At 42.6% G+C, this 17,182-nt stretch overlaps 1 protein-coding gene across 3 annotated transcripts in view; it reads right to left on the reverse strand.

Annotated features, from left to right (window-relative positions):
- The window catches only part of nbeal1 (neurobeachin-like 1), a 49,509-nt gene that overhangs the window by 17,891 nt on the left and 14,436 nt on the right, over positions 1 to 17,182 (reverse strand). For 2 of the 3 annotated variants that reach the window (XM_071464679.1, XM_071464678.1), the window contains exons 8-28: positions 16,668 to 16,750; positions 15,387 to 15,472; positions 13,448 to 13,817; positions 13,155 to 13,261; positions 11,856 to 11,942; positions 9,400 to 9,483; positions 8,737 to 8,835; positions 8,025 to 8,596; positions 7,512 to 7,644; positions 7,290 to 7,409; positions 6,832 to 7,141; positions 6,429 to 6,514; positions 6,158 to 6,247; positions 5,877 to 6,054; positions 5,649 to 5,782; positions 4,291 to 4,450; positions 3,031 to 3,133; positions 2,757 to 2,916; positions 1,456 to 1,614; positions 897 to 1,056; positions 261 to 349 (exon numbers count right to left, since the gene is read on the reverse strand). In XM_071464679.1, coding sequence (XP_071320780.1) covers positions 261 to 349; positions 897 to 1,056; positions 1,456 to 1,614; positions 2,757 to 2,916; positions 3,031 to 3,133; positions 4,291 to 4,450; positions 5,649 to 5,782; positions 5,877 to 6,054; positions 6,158 to 6,247; positions 6,429 to 6,514; positions 6,832 to 7,141; positions 7,290 to 7,409; positions 7,512 to 7,644; positions 8,025 to 8,596; positions 8,737 to 8,835; positions 9,400 to 9,483; positions 11,856 to 11,942; positions 13,155 to 13,261; positions 13,448 to 13,817; positions 15,387 to 15,472; positions 16,668 to 16,750 — 3,370 coding nt within the window. The remainder of the gene's footprint in view (positions 1 to 260; positions 350 to 896; positions 1,057 to 1,455; positions 1,615 to 2,756; positions 2,917 to 3,030; positions 3,134 to 4,290; positions 4,451 to 5,648; positions 5,783 to 5,876; positions 6,055 to 6,157; positions 6,248 to 6,428; positions 6,515 to 6,831; positions 7,142 to 7,289; positions 7,410 to 7,511; positions 7,645 to 8,024; positions 8,597 to 8,736; positions 8,836 to 9,399; positions 9,484 to 11,855; positions 11,943 to 13,154; positions 13,262 to 13,447; positions 13,818 to 15,386; positions 15,473 to 16,667; positions 16,751 to 17,182) is intronic. The other variant, XM_071464680.1, reaches the window with a different exon arrangement.

Here is a 17,182-nt window from a genome sequence, read left to right on the forward strand (position 1 = left end):
TGGGAAAAGGGAGATAAAGTCTGACTTCTTTCTTAAAACAACATGAGTTTGTTTGGCTGTAAACAGATGCACCAGTTACTCATCTGTTGAATTTCGGACAAAGCAGCTGCTCAACGAGTTACCACGTGTGTTACCAAATCAGTGGACTGAAATCTTGAAGGTGACCACGAGCCTTTGATGATACTGAACTAAAAAGTCATTTCCTGCTTCTGCTCTTCTTCAGTATGAATAATAAATACGGTGAGCAGGTGTTTGCTCACCCTCTTGCAGACGAGGAGGCGCACAGTGGGTCCAGCCCGGTGAGTGAGCTGCACCAGGGACATCAGGTCCTTGTAGTTCACCACTTGATCTGTGGATTTTAGATACATATACACACACACACACACACACACACACACACACACACACACACACACGATTAGCATTTCCATGTGCAAATGCTACTGTCTGTGCTTTTCTCTCACTGCCTCTGACAGATGTTTTCAGCCTCTCTACAAACAGTTCAGCCTTCAGCTCCAGTGTCTTGTGCTGTGTGTGTGTGTGAGTGGAGTTGAATAAAGATGAATCTACACTGCTCCTCTGTTTAAGGAATACAAAACAATGAGTACTGTCTTAATGCTACATGAGGACCCATGAGATTGATTCCAATAATTCAAGAAGCAATCATGTAATGGATGGACAGCAGGGAATGAATTGGTGGGATACAAAATGTTAATCGAGTAAAAGCTAGTCTTCAATCTAAGCTTAGGAGATTTATTGTAGCAGGAGAGAAAACTGTGAAAGAGCCAGACTGACCAATCAGCACGTATATGACCGCAAAAAATCTCCTAAAGCTCTTCATTGTTTGCACTAAACAAGGTGTAAACACTTGAGTTATTTACTAAACGAATGCTGACCTGTGTGGAGAACCTGGTTGAGGAGACAGCGGATCAGGGTTGGAGTGATGTGAAGCTCGGAGAAGAGCAGCGACAGGCTGGCGTAACCGGCCTCTCTCAGCCGCAAGCGCTGCTTATTCTTCTCATAGACACGGTCGCAGCGCAACATGCGCTCAAACAGCTGCACAGAGGTGAAGAGAAAAAAAACACCTCATCATCATTTTTGAGTGCTATGATACAATGATACAAATTTGGCGCTGTCATGTATCCCTGTTGAGGAGGATTGCTGGACTCAAATATCAGTCAGGTTCATGGATAAAAGTCACTCTTATATTCAAATTCCCTGACTTGAAAACTCCTGTAACAATTTTCGAAAAATATCATATTCATATCTGACATATTCAGATTCATCCTTGATACTGACAACTATGGTGAAAGGTGTCAGTTTCATGTGATGTTGAAAAGGTATGATGTCATATTGACATCATACCTTTTCTTGTCTTTTTGCAGGAAGATGAAAAACAGACGAGATGCCAAATCTCTGGATCACACAATGCATGTATAGTTGGCTGTAACCCACCTTGAAGACGAGCTCTCTGAGTCGGTCTGAGTGTTTGTTGTTGAGCAGGAGAGCGTAGCAGGAGTCGGCCGCTCCGGGCTCGAAGAGAAGCAGGAAGAGTTGGTCCCTGGCCGGACTGCTCTGGAGAAGGCTCAGTAATAGCTCCAGCAGCCCACACAGCTGCAAAACACAACCACAACAATGATTAGTTACTTTTACATAGTCAAGGTTGTTTGTTTTGACAGATTCCTACATTGTTTGAGAAAGTGTGATGATGCATGTCATGCATTATGTCATAGTGATTAATAAGCACAGAGTCATATCTTTGACCACATTTCGTGAATGTAAAATATAAAGAAAATGGGAGCTGGGAAACTTCAGTGAAGTAGGTCAATGTATAAAATGTATAAGTAAAGTTATATTTTGATAAGTGAATTTTTCAGGTATGTTTTAACATGATTGTTTAAGTGTGACATGTGAAGAGTCAGTCTGGCTTGATGAATGGATATATAGTATCAGAGAGGTGGCAGACGCCTGGCAGTGGAGGAGGATCATGTGATTATATTGACCATATGTTCACAGAGGTTGATGTAAGCCTCTGCATATAGCTCTGCGGTGTAAGAGGATATGCAAAGTGACAGACAGAATGAAATACAAGACGGGGCTAAAAACAGGAAGAGAGGTGGGGAGGAGGTATGCCAAGAGGAGGGAATGGATTTCACAACGTAAGGTGACAGATAGCAGGTCCTGTGAGTGATGGAGCTTTAGAGTTTCAGCCGAAAGCTGATGAATATTGCTTACAGAGGGGAAAATGTTTGAAAATAATGCAGAGAGAGAGGATGGCAGAACAGCTGCCAGGCGGGAAATAAGCTGTACAGCTTCCTGTGCAGGCATCAGAGCAGTGAGTGTCACAGGGAAATAGAAAATCCTGCAGTGAAAGGTCATCTCATTTAACAATGAAATCCTAGTAGTTGGCATTAACCAGTTTCACAATATATAGGTCACCTGGCAAATACACTCTAATAACAACTTGACCTACTCCAAATTTTTTGGGGCTGCACACCTCAAAGTCTATTTCTCGAGCTCCAGACTGGCTAAAAATGAATTAACCTTTTGTTCATAATGAATGTTGTACTCCCTGATCCGATTTTAGAAATGTTCTGGTCCTTGTTGGGGACAGTCTTATTAAACTACGGTGTGATTTAGTGCAACACTATGAGCAGGAGTAGAAAAATAAAGATTTGTGTAATAAAAAACAACAAACCTTTAAATGCATTTTTGCTCTGAGCCTCCCACTGTAATATCTGACCCTGCCCCCTCACCTGTTCCTCGTCTCCGATGGCTGCGATGTATCCCAGAATGCTGTGCATCTCCTCCTGTGACATTCCCTTGCTGATGTAGTACTTGATGAGGCCACTAAGAGATGCCCGGATGGTGCGAATGTCGTCCTCACTCAGGTCACTCTCTTTGTTACTGTTCTTCCTGCAGAGCAGAACAGATGATGATGATGATGATGATGATGATGATGATGATGATGATTTTTTTGTGAAATACAACATACAGTGTGTGTATGAACTTTGGGATATGGAGTCTCACCCGTAATAAAGGCGCTTGGTGTCCAGCAGAAACTGAACGCCATATTTTTTCCTGAACTGTTTCCTGTTGTCTTTGATGACGGTGGACATGTACTGGATATGACCTTCGTAAGAAAAAAGCAAGGACACAAGTCAGAACAGTCTCAGGGACACGGACGGACACACACACACACACACACTATGTTTCACACACAGGGTCACATCCAACAGCACAGGAGGCTTATAAACAAACTTAGAAATGTTTAAAAATGCAGAAAAAATTTGAAGGAGAATTTTAAAAAAGACAGTGAATCTGACTCCATCAGTCACACTAATGATACAAAGTCAAATTAACCTACACATACTCACAGTAACTGTCCTCCATTGATCAACAAGGAGCAAGGAGCAAAGCCAACTAAAACAAATATCATGATACATGGATGATATATTTTTATTCCTTTTATTGCTTCTGTCCATTCTGAGACTTTGTTGACACTGATCTGCCTTCTCTGTGTATTAACCTTCAGTTGACCTGTTAATGCATGTCCATTGTCACATTTTTAATGGTTTTGTCAGGTATTTTTTAGGCTATTTGAGACTTTTTAAAACAACAGAGAATGCAATTTAAGCCCTGATTCACAATCACACCGCTAAGTGTGAAAAGAGAATTTATAACCAGTAGGGAGGATGTGGTCCACAATTATTTATTTATCATTTATTACCAACAAGTATTGGGAATAAAAGCTGAAAACTGACACTTAAAAAACGCACCATCCCTTGACGTAAGACTGAAGTCAAACATCATTTATTTTCCTCATTGGAAAGCTGAACTACTCCAAGGTGTATGAGGACAATTTGATGCAGTGGAAGGACATTAATTTCCGTGTATATTGAAAGGTATCAGCTACAGTAAAGCCTACAGACTCCATGATCACTCCATGCTGAGTTTGAGTCAAAATTAAGGCTTGTAAGATTTAACTTTCTTCTTATTTTTTATCTGATTTTCTAGACTAATTAATCTTCTCATCAGTGCCATCATTACACATTGCTTTCTCTTCTCTGTTATCCAGAGCCTGCTTGGTGCTGCTGAGAGACTCCAGGGCTTTTCCCTATGCCTCTGGAGCTGTTCCTTGTCCAGATCTTCCTGAACCACTGACCCTCTGATCTGTGGATGGCCTGCTCTCCCTCCTGAGCCACAGCCATCCCTCAATACGACTGTTTGAAAATATGATTGCCTGTTACATGTGACACACGAAGGGAAACACATGAACATCAATCTCACCGATGCGTAGTGGGAAGTCTCCTTTGTTCCAGATGTTGAAGTTGAACAGTAAATGTGTGTGAAGCTGCTGCAGCAGTGCCTGGTTCTTCTCATATGTCACCTGCTCTATCAGCAGCTGCATAGCAACAAGCACGCTGACGTCGACGTGACCCGCCGGCAGCTTAACACAAAACACAAAACAGATCATATTTTATTATTATTGTTAATTTATATGAACATTTACTGACACAGATGCAAAATAATAAAACATAAGGAGGGGAGAGATTACAGTAGAAAACACAGCTGATATGAAAATGGGCCAAAGAGACACACATAAAAGAGGTATTTATTATGTATAGTCCCATAAACTATGATGAGGCTTGTTAGCGAGCTAGTATAAAGTAATGTGACACCCATAACCCAAAAACAGATAAGGAACATGTTGGAATGGGGAAACACATTAGTGGTTTATTTGAACTTTTACCATTTACAGGGTGTGGTTACTTATCTAGAGCAAAGTATCTGGGTCTCTGAGGAGGCTTTTAGTTTCCCATGTCGTAAACGCAGATTCAGAAGTTTGTTCAACCCCTCAATAAAAAAAAATAATAATTACAGCAGCACTTGGATCAAACAAAAGATAGAAAAGGAAAGAGGGGAGAAAAAGAGTGGAGGATTAAAGAATGAGTAAATAAGAGAGACAGACAGACACAAAGGAAAAGACAAACACAGACACGCAGAACAAACACAGACAAACCTATAGACAGGGACAAAAGATATCAACATCCATTGTTCTCACACCATGTGAGTCTCATACAAAAAGGGTGGAAGTGGCCGTTTTATTAGAAATAAACTGAGTCAGAAATTCTTCATTCCCCTGCTACAAAATCAAATTAATCCATCTTGAATGGGCTGAAAAAACAGAAGAAGCTTAAGTCCTATTTGCATGGACTAATATTATGTGGTGACCTTGTGTAATTAATGCAATTTGTGAAATGCACTCGGCTTGTAGAAATGTCCGGATAATGCTTTTAAAACATCCCTCTGAATAGACACCACACATCGGAAGAGGGAAAACATTTCAGCAGAACTGAAATGAGTGAGAAAACAGGATTAGCATAATCGAGGGAGCCCTGCCCTCATCAAAGCCTGCAACTTACATTGTTTTAAGGTGACAGATTGCTGAGAGGTGTGGGATTTGTGTTTCTCTTGTGATCCTCAAGTTCAAACTGTAAATATTTCATATTTTTATTTCAATCTGAAAACTGTTAAAAATTGTGCGCGTGTCTCCCAGAGACACCTCCTGTGTGCCCAGTTCTCATAATTCCACCCTGACACCCTGGTAATATCACTTATGTGCAAAATCAGGCTTAAACAGAGACCTTCTGAAGCAGTGCTCCCAGTGTGGCGACGCCGTGCGAGTGGAGCAGATTCTCCTGGTTGATTGGGTGTCTCTGCAGGAAATGCTTCAGCACCAACAGGAAGGTGGCCACCAGGTTCTTCTCCAGGCGAGCCTCTGAAGCAGAAAACAAAAATACATCTGTTCCCACAGGCTGCTCGTTGTGTTAACACGGTGTCAGCTGAGACTAATGACAAAACGAAATATAGACCTGAAGCTCTGTTGGATGGGAGAATGACCCAGTCTCCATCAGCTGGTGTGGTCACATCCGGGGTGATGAAATCTGACCCAGTTGCAGGATCACCAGCATGTTGATCGGGGGTCACCAGGGCCAACTGCTCCAGTACAGGGAACAGCACTGGCAGGCCGCCCACACAGTTGATCATATCCTGCCACAGGTAATAAAATAGAATAAACATCCATGCAATACAAGCTGGAATATTCCTGAGAGCATGGGACAGTTACATGACAAGAGCTGCATATTCCTCCAACCTTGATGTCCCAGTTGACGACTTTGTTCCCAGTTAGGCGTCCATGCAGCATGTTTGGAGACAGATCTAGACAGATGGGGTTCCTACAAGCCTGTTGACACACGGAGCATGCTTAGTTATCACTTAGCAGATTTTCTTCAAATAAATGAGCTTGTGATAAAAACTTAAGGAAGCATATTGTTGACTACTTTTAATACAACCCAACAAAACAAATTTCCCCACATCCCCACTCTCTACAGAAGGGATGGCTGAGACAGCGGTGGTCCAGTCACCTTGGGCGAGTAGTGCAGCAGCAGTTTGGAGGAAAGGTCACCAAGTTCTGACTCCTGGGCTTTGAATGGAGAGATGCAGTTTGGACCTGTAACAGGAAAAAAGGTGAGTGAGAATTTAAGGCAAAGAAAGAGAGAAAAAAAACTTTAATTGATCTGCTGCATGATTCATAATCTGTTTCTCTGACTAGTTTTCATCTTTATATTACATTAAGTCATTTCTTTTTGTGTGAGACTTTGGTGTAAGTGCTAAGTGCTACATCTGTTCAATAAGTGCATGGAGATCAAGTAAAGAAGTGTGCGGTGCAGTCTTTCAGAGATTCTTCAAGATAGAGAGACACTATACTTTAAGTTCTGAATCTATACTCCTCCTCTTCCTCCTCTTACACCCTCTCTTCCTGCTTACCAGCGCTACAGATGGCTTTTATATGATTGGCCTGTAGGGGTTCATGGAACACCATGACACTTCCGAGCTGGCCCTGCAGGGACGTGGGGCTTCCCCACTCGCTGTCCTGTGTCCCTGCAGAGATGAGCTTAGTCACAGACTCTGGCTTTCCCCCGAGCAGTCCCCCCCAGGTCTGCGGCGATAGGATGCCGCCCAGCGAGGAGCGGGTGGTGGGAGTGGTGGCAGAGGAGAAGGGAGGGTCTGGAATCTGGGAGGGCGGGGGAGTTGTGGTGCGGTGGCCCGCTGAGCCGATGCAACAGGACGTGAATGGCTGTGGGTGGAGGACAGAACAAGACCTTCTTGATATATACAGTACATAAATACATTAAAAACAGCACACTGCAGGTTACAGTAACCACTGGTTGCTTGTTCATGTTGTTGGTGATGATTTTTAATTATTAGATGAGCGCAGGTCTCACCTCTGTCATGGTGGGATACTTAAGGGGTGCAGACAGTTTCTGCTGTCCGTCAACATAAATGTAGACGAGACTTTGTCCAAATGGCCTCTTTCCTGGTACATGCACCACACTGATGTTGTGCTATAGAAAGAAATCACTGTTTAAGTGCTTTTTATTCTCGTCTACATATTTCAGTGGCACTGCCCATTCAGTAAATACATGATGTCATGAAACCTGACTCACCCACAGAGAGTCACAGAAGCAGTAGTCAGGCAGCATGACTGTGACATACTCCTTCTTCGTGCACACAGCCACCACCAGCACGCCGGCTGAGCTGATGAAGGCCTCGAACCCCGTCCCCCCCGGGGTAAAAAAGCTGCGCGAGATGAAATAAAGGAAAACAGTTTGAGAAGGTGTTTGTGTCATTTCTATTCTATTATCTCTGCTGTTTACAAAACAGAGAAGAAGACTTTACATGATAAAACAATGTTATGTGTAGAATAGAGAATCTGCTGAAAGACATGGTAAAGTATATATGCTACATTAGAGTATAATGAAGGCTTTATGACTTTAACTATAACACATATTGATTTTTCAGTATTGACTTTGTGGTCTGATATGAAAATAGTAAATTTCAGAAATGTCTTTTTTGTTTATTTATTATATTTGGTTGACATATGAAACAGCTGTAGAGACATGAATGCCCCCATCTCTCACTTTCAATGTCTCTGTCACTTCACAACTATTCTGTCTCACCTGTAGAGCTGTTTCCTCTTGTCTTTGCTGGGTGGACCCAGCTGGTCCTGGTCCAGTGACAACCATGCGAGGAAGCTGAAGGCAGAGCCTGGCCAGCGCTGTACTGTTGGAACGACAATGCCGGCCATGCTGGGTGACAGGTCAAAGTACTGCATGGCACTCTCCAGGCCCTGCTTGCGTACCATGGTCAGGAGGGCTCTCGAGGCGGGACCTACATAGGGGTGTGCTTGGCTGGACTCTGGAGGCCTGAGGAGGCGCAGCAGCCCCAGCAGTTCCCTGGCACTCAAAGACTGGGAGCCAAGCGAGCCCACCAACCCCAGTAGGCTCTCAGCACAAGCTCGATGTAGCCGTTCGTGGCGTTCCAGGGCAGCCAGTGCTCGCATGACCATGGTGGCGTTGACACAGGTGGCGCGGGTCTGGCGATTGAGGCAGCTGAGGCGGCGGAGCCAATCAGCCGTGAAAAGCTGCAGCTCCGATGAGTCCAGCTCCGGAAGCCACTGGACCAGCAGTAGCAAGGGCTCCACATTACTGATTCCCAAGAGCCCCACTGAGGTGTGCTCACCCTCCACCGCCTGCACACAAATAGACAAAGAAGATACACAGATGTAGACACAGTGGATTAAACAGTGGCTTTCACTCAATCAGGCAACAACAGGAAGTTAGGACATAGTTAAACCAAACCAGGTCAACAAACACCAAATCTTACTCTCACCATGTTCATCAGCTCTTTGAGGAGGTGTCGCGATGGTTGGCCGAGTGAGATGAGCACCTCATAGAGATGATTGTAACCAATCCTCTCCTTGAACACCTCCTGCAGTGGTGGCAGAAAAAAAGGACAAATGAGTGAAAATTCAAATTTGGGCCATCTCAGCACAGACAATGTTCTCACTTCAGGTTTGCAGATAAATCCTGGATAAAATGCACAATACATTTAAAGGAACCTTCATGACTAACTACACAAAAGGAAATTTTTGCCTTAACAGACTGAAAGTAGAATCCCTAGAATGGATTCAAGAAGAAACAATTTTCTTCTCTACCTCAAAAATCACATTGGAAAAAGCAGCTTGGCTCAAGTTGATCAAATTGTATCTCTTTAAGGGCTCTAATGTGGAACTTGGTAGCTCCATTTGCTTGTCTACAAAATATACTTGCAATGTAGCTCAAGGCTTGTTTCTGCGCCCTATTCTTTTCTCTATTTACTTGCTTCGCCCTTGAGAACATAGTAAACTCCTACATCATTTTTATGCTCCCATTGTAACTCTTTTTCTTCAGCGCTCAGCAAAAAAAACATTAAATAATCTGCAATTAGTTCAAAAGTAAATTAGAAATAAAGAGGCTGCATGCAATTAAATCAATGTGTTTACGTTCCTGTTACCTTTGCAGCTGGTGATTTGTGCATCACTGTTGTCAGGGCCTTGATGGTTGCTACAGCGAGGGAGTCTAGTCGCCCTTGAAACACCTGAAGGACAATCAGACAGGTCAGTCACTGGTAAATGATGACAGGAAACAAGTCAAATCTCCTCTTATTCCAGATGAAGGTTATTTCTATGGGCAACAGGCATGCATACAATTTAAAGCCACGTTCATATACAAAGTTTGTAACAATAAAATGATAATGATCAACTTATTGAAGGCTCTGAAAACAACATGCATCATACTTGGAGGAATAAAAGAGAGACTTAAGCAGATGCCTTGGAGTTTGATTCAATTAGTGTGAAAATGTGAGTAAAATCATTGATGACGGTTAGAACCCTGTGTGTCTCTGCAGTAGGAGCTGGCATCAAAGCTTGTACTGCAGATGTTAAACAGAAGATAAGGACAGTGTTGTCTTCCTGCTCCCGGTAAAAAAAAGAATCCTGAAGAGCATGAAGAGGTGGCTGGAGCAGGAAGCGCTCAGGGCTTGTTCAAAAAAACTCCCGCCTCCACGCACAAAGACAACCACAAGGAGGTACATCACTCTTGTTCCTCACACAGACACACACACAGAAAGCATGCAACCCATAAAACACAAGCCAAACCATGAAAAATAAACACAAACACATCTCCATCCAGCTCTGTCCTGCTCGTGACCAACACATCCAGGGTCACTGAACCCCTCATTTCATTAACATGAAGGTTGATCCTGCAGAGAGTGTTGGACCAGCTGGACAGGGGCTGTGGCAAAAATCAAACACTTAAATCATTGTCACTGAGTCCAGATCACATCAAACCACTGAACTCTGTGAGAACGCACACCAGACCAAGGTGATAGCATTCCAGTGGAGCCCGCAGCGTACCGCAGAAAACCAGGATGATGTGTGGGGAAAGTTAGGGAGGGGAGTGGGGAGTAATATAAATGAGATCACGTAGAGGCAAAGTGGTCTCTCCACAGCAAGACCATTGGATTTCAGAAGTTTCAGAAATTTCGTTTTTAATTAAACAGCTGCTTCAATATACGAAGCTCCACCCTGGCTTTTTACTTGTGACCTCAGGAACAACAAAGACACATCTCTGTATGTGTGTGTGTGTGTGTGTCTTTTTTACACACAGGTTTTTCCACCTGTATTCACATTATCCACATCAATGGAGGGATTATACCTCACAAAGGTGGCTCTGAGTGTAAGAAAAGTACAAAGAGTAGAATGAAAGCTGGTTTACTCTGAGGGGAACAAATGACCTTTCTGTGCACATGGGATGAGTCAGTGAAAGAGCTCTGACTGAGAGTTGACACTACACTATTCAAAAGAGTCAGTCCTGAGATGTATCAGTAAGTGACATCTTTGTGTCTTAGAGGTTTCAACAAAACAAAGAGAAATCATTCATAACATTTATGTTTTAACCAGGGTAAAGACTGTCCTGTTTTCTTTCATCTCTCTAGTTACTAGTTAACTTATAACTAGCTTGTATGGTCAAACAGTGGGAGTTTATAGCATCATCAACCTAGCTTAAAGGTCCCATATTGTATAAAGTGAGATGTCCATGTGTTTTTTGATTATAAAGCAGGTCTAGGTTCTATATTAATACTGTGAAAGTATCAAAGCCTCAATCCACAAAGAAATGCACACAGCCTGTATTCAGAAACTGAGCCTTAAAACGAGCCATCAGGACTTCTGTAACTTTGTGATGTCACAACAAAACAGTCACTACTCTCAGCCATGTCCCAAGCCCTGCCCACCTGGACCCACCATCCAACCTTAGAGGATTTGCTTTCTCTGAGTGTTTACCTGAAATCTGCGACATTTTTATAAGATCACTCCGAAAACAGTCAGCCAATCAGAAGAGGGGCTCAGAGCCTCTCTTCTGATTTAAAATAATGAATAAACTGTTAAATCATATGCTAAAAATAATGGACGCTTCAACTGTATGAAAAGGTTTTAACAATGTCCACTTAAATAATTAATAGCCTTAAATAACATCTATCTGATAGTGTGAAATATGGTACCTTTAAACAGCTGGTCTGACTGTCCAAGGTTAACAAAGTAAACCTAAAAACACACCACCTAACACTCAGTAATGAACATGTTATGTCTTGCTTGTTTAATCTGTGTAAAAGTATAAATATGACAAGTTGTGGCTTCACAGCAGGTTACATACAAAGTGTGTTGAGTGCCAGCGCTCCGACAGTCCATTGACTCAGTGAGTGGATTATCTTTTTTCTTTTAAAACATGATCCAATTACACATAATTATCTGGGGCAAAGCAGTGAGTGTCTTGCTGTGGAGAGGCCTCGAGGCTCTGGTGAGGTGAAGTTGGTAGGACTTGGCAGCAGCAAGTGAAGGTGAGGGGTAGGTAGATGGATGATAAGGGGGGAGGGGCACAGATGAGGTGGGGTGGGGCTTTTATCGGTGGTACCTGAGTGTCCCTCTCTCCTGTCAGTAACCTGTTGTTGGTTATATCTTTCTGGTCCTTGTCTGCCGCCGTGCACCTAGCATTAACCAGCTGACACACACAACAGGCAACATGTCAACATAGCATGTGGGGAGGTTGATAGAAAGAGAAAATGGAGACAAGGAAGAGACAGGACAGTGCAGGGGAGGAAGGATGTTGTACGGGGAGGAGAGGGTGAGAGGTTAAAAGCCGTGACCCTCAGCAGGGGTCACTGTGAGGAGGCGTGTTGGTGATCCAGCCTTGCTCTAGGGAGGTAAACATGCAAGGTGGGCAAAATGCTCTCTCTCACACCAAAACTTTAAGAAGTACTAAAAATGACACACAGGCTAGACCGGACCTAGACAAAAACGTATCCAAATTACAAGTAATACACCTGAACTAGTCAAACTGATTTACTAGAGATGTAAATAAGATATAATCAGATATAAGTGACTACATCTGTATTCATGTAAAATGTCTTGGGGAGTTTTAATGGTGGAAAATGATCAAGAACATTTGGCTCCATTACACTTCAGGGTTGAATATGGTTAAGTACGTTTCGCTGATAGTTACAGAACCATGTTGCTGCCACCCTGACAAAAAAATATCTATTCAGTTTCTCATTATAATGAGAAACTTTCTTGTTATAGGAAGAAACTTTTCTTGTTCTCCTTCATGTTATAACAGGAAATTTTCCACATTGTTATGACACATATCTTCTCATTACAACGAGAAACAACATTAGTTTTTCTCATTACGTCACAAAAACTTCACAAAACCTGAACACATCTTGTTAAAACTAACTTTCCTTGACATAACATGATAAGATTTTATGTTTATAACATACCATAACATAAAACTGAGTAGACACTGCAGCCTAGAGCAATGACTGACAAAAGTACAACATAATAATCTAGATATTTGGTGTTTTCTTACTTGTACAATGCATTTTTACATGGTGATATTGCAACTTTTTCCTAAGTCAAGGATCAGAATACAAACAATGCTTTCTACCACAGGGAAGTTTATCGCAAATAAAACTACCTACTGTAAAAAAAAAAAATTGCTACTGTCCTCCTTTACATGCAGAATAAAGAGATTCTTATGATCCTGTTGTATCAAGATATGGTCGAGAACTACTAATAATTTAGGAATAATGTTTGATTTTGCCCAGTTCCGAGCTCTTAGCTCAGAAGAATTATCAAACACAAGAACCAGCCACTCACACTTGTACGAGAGCTGCGTGTTCAGGTTATATTTAGATAAGAGGACCTGTGCTGTTACCTTGCTGTTCTGCAGCAGTCGTGTCAGATGCTCAAAACAGTTACTGTTGAGGAAGATGGCTTGTAGAACTGGCCTGTCTGAGCACAGGAACATGTCCCTGATAGTGTCTGAGAGACAGGAAAGACAGACAGAGAGACAGAGATGGATAGACACAGAGAGAAATGATAAAGTGGAATCAGTCACATTAGCGAGTAATAGCTTCAATTTATGTAAATCATTATTCAACAAACTAGAAGAACTAAGAAAAAATACATTAAATATCATAAAAGTGGTAAAAAGTGTAAAAACCCTACCTAGCATGTGTACTTGCAGCGCCACAAATCGGCTCTCCCAGTGTCGGCCCAGTGTCGGCACTCGGCCCTTGGCTTGTTGATGTGGCTGCTGCTGCTGGGCAGCAACCACCGCTGCCGGGTCCGAGTTGAGCAGCTTAAAGTAGTTCTCCAGCACCGAGGCGATTTCCACCTGCCGCTGGTCGGAGCTGGAGGCCAGGAGGCGCTGCACCACCTCCCGCAGGCAGCCCAGAGTCAGCAGTGCCTTGCGGTCGGGGGCCTCGCTGTCCCAGTCCTCGCCCTCATCGGAAGAGCAGCTACCCATGGAGCAGTCAGCCAGCACCCGCATCAACACCTCCATGGTGGCTGGAGAGATGGCGAGCAGAGCGTTCCTCTGCCAGGGAGAAAGGGGTTGAGGGAGGGAAACAAACAGATGAGAGGAGAGTGAAAGGTATAGGGGTCAGTCAAAAGTTAATCAAACCAAATCTCTCAAGATACACACAGCAGAGGACACACTGCCCTGTGACAACAACTGCACACTATAAATAACACTGGCTGGGAGCTTTTAATGCTAAATATTTAACTGCCTCTTAAATGTTAATTCACTGTATTTATAATATAACTTTGCTGACCGTAGAAAGGATAATGCTTCAGCATTTTGGGAAATATACTTATTTGCTCTCTTTCCAAGAGTTAGGGGCTAACTGGGGTCCTGGAGGCTTTGATATCATCACCACAGTAGATGGATGTGTCATATGTTATCAGATAAGAAGATTGATACCACTCTCATGTCAGTATGTTTAGTATGAAACTAACAGCTGACAATGGTCGTAGCTTAGCATAAAGACTGGAGGCAGCTAATCTGACTCTTTCCAAGGCTAAACAGTCTGCTTACCTGCACCTCTAAACACGACTAATGACTAACATGTTGTATTTCATTTGTTTAGTCCATAAACCAACTGAAATTGAAAATGAGAAGTTGTGGTTCTACAGGAAGAACAGTTTGTGGTGGAACTACTTTACAGTGACAACAAAAGTGAAAACAAACTCTGCTCTGGCTTCATATTTAGTGCATAGACATGAGTGTGGTATAAGATATTACTAAAACGTCAAACCATTTAGTTTGTACCGAGTTCTGCTTTGAGACAACAAGCCCATGCTTGAGGCTGTGACTTCTGTGAGCTGGGTCTGTGGTTAATTGAGTTTTAGCTGTTAAATTATTCACTAGAAACCACAGGCTCAGCTGGCTCATTACTGGAACGTGGGCAGTCGATGGTTTCTACTCTTAGTCATAAAACACACTTAGCTGCTTTATTACATGCAGTGTAATAAAGAAAAAATTATTCACAGCTCTTCCTGTAAGTAGTGCTGAGATGTGCTAAGTAGAGCTGAAATGATTAGTTGATTAATCGATAAGTGGATCATGACTGTTGAGCAAATCTGCTGCTTTTATGTTATATATCATTGCAAATTTAATATCTTTGGACATAGATTAGATGAACAATGATGAACAATTTGAAGACGTCACATTCAACTTTTTTAACCATTTTCTGTATATTAATTGATTAAGTAAGCAAACAGGAGTTGACAATTTTGTGTAGCGGTCACAGTCTGAATTGCAGAGTGCGTGACACTGTTTGGCACAGAAAGCATTCTCATACACATTTCCATTTATGCTCCGTTACTATAAATCTTTTATGATCATGTACAAACAAATCAAGACTAAACAAAGACATTCTGCTGAACAAAACAGCTGCCACAAAACCTGTCAACATTTATTTTTGTGGCACAATTACAAGACTTATATGCCCATGATTTATTGGCTAAGAAAATGGAAGCCTGGGTAAGAAGCTTTAATTAGACTGAATGAATGTGGTCCCATTTTTTTTTTTAGAAAAGACTACAGCAAGTGAATCAATGAATCAAGCCTGTGACCTGATCTCCAGGTCATCAGGAGCCTCACCTGATCACCAGCTACTATGGCTCCAAACAGGTGCAGCAGGCAGCATTTCAGGCTCTCCTTCAGGTGCTCGCTCTCCTGGAAGCACTCTGGGAGACACACACACACGTCCATTAGTTTGATCTGTTGTCCATTAGTTTGATCTGTTGGCATGATGTCACCTATGTAAATACAACACAACCTCCTACACCACACAGCAAACAGCTCAAGTTCCTGTATTTTATTATTCTATAAACAAAACACTAACGGATGCACACACAGACAGACACACCTTTATCTTTTCTGTCTCTTTCAAACACACACACACACACACACACACACACACACGCAAATGGAAGCTCAATGAAATCAGCTAACCAGATAAGATAGTTAGCCCACACGGTGCTCAGACACACAAAGGCATGTGTCAGTCCTGCCAGTAACCTCTGGGTCACGGTGGTCCCAGTCATCCATTAACTCATCTGTCAACATGTCCGACTGGGGAGAAGAAACGCGACATCTTGGCTCCATGATGTGTGTTTCCTTTATCTCAACTAAATTTTTTATTCTACCATTGCTACATCATTTTAAGTTCATACACAAAGACAAAAAGGAACTTTTCCTCTTCTACAATACTCCCACACACTTGCTCTGTGCACATAACACACACACACACACACACACACACACACACACACACACACACACACACACACACACACAGTCTGTCAGGTTGGGCCTTGGGTGTTATCTTTGGTGGCAAACCACAGCAACCACACACACGACATGGGACAGAAGGGATTATTTGTTCAAAATGGCTGCCAGCGTCGTTGAAGTGGCTCGACAGACACCACTCACTATCGGCTCATCTCGACGCCTGGCAAACAGAACACGGACACAAAGAGTGGATTCAATGGGACCCAAAGAGGAAGGAGGAGGAGGCAGCGGGAGAGAGTGAGTGACAGCATGGGAGAGAGAGGTGCTTATGGTCTGTGATCACTAGCTGGCTTCTCTTTTATGTAGAGGACTCTTCCTCATCCTCACCCAAAGGGCTACTGAAGCAGGCAGGAGGAGCAAAGTTGGGGCCATACACAGTAAGCACTGTAATATCACTCGATGCCAAGATATCACAGTGCAATGTCACACAGTGAAGCTGAAGCCATGTTTTTTTCTTATTCGGGCAGGTACAGTTGATGCTTCAGTCTCAAACTTTAGCTTTAGATTCTCTCCAGGCTGCTGCTGACACTGTGCTGCACATGGAAAGAGAGAAGGACTGAAAACAGGAGTGAAAAACAAGAGACTTACGGTAAAAGAAGGGAACAAACTCAACAGTGAGTGGAGCTGCCTTGTACTTCTGTCTGCTCCTCTCTACTGTGCCCAGCTGCTCCCTGGGAAAAAAAGACAGACAGTGAAGAATTGAGCATAAAAACAAACAAGCAAACAAGAAAGGATGAAGAACACTTTATCATTTCAAACCTAAATCTTAAATTTTAAGTCCTAATCAGTTTTGGAACCATAGTAGACTGTTCAGCTCGAGACATACAGGACTTCATACATTATTTTGTACTCTTCCTATGTGGCAGCTTAAATCAACACTCATCAAAGCCCAGGGTGTTAAAGATGAGGTTAACTTTTATTCCATCAACTTAGACCATTTATGGCCACGAGGAACACAAAATCAATTAACTGTGCAAAATAAACCACAGCAATGTGCAGTGTGATTCATTAGAATTAATTACACAAGATGACCGTTCTTCTGTGCAGTGTTCAGTGAGCCTTTTCTATTATAAACACACTTTTCCTGCCAAGATAAATACTTT

The sequence above is a fragment of the Trachinotus anak genome, unplaced genomic scaffold, assembly GCF_046630095.1.
Source record: "Trachinotus anak isolate AG129_WGS33_773 ecotype Australia unplaced genomic scaffold, CSIRO_AGI_Tana_v1 ptg000026l, whole genome shotgun sequence".
NCBI lineage: Eukaryota > Metazoa > Chordata > Actinopteri > Carangiformes > Carangidae > Trachinotus > Trachinotus anak.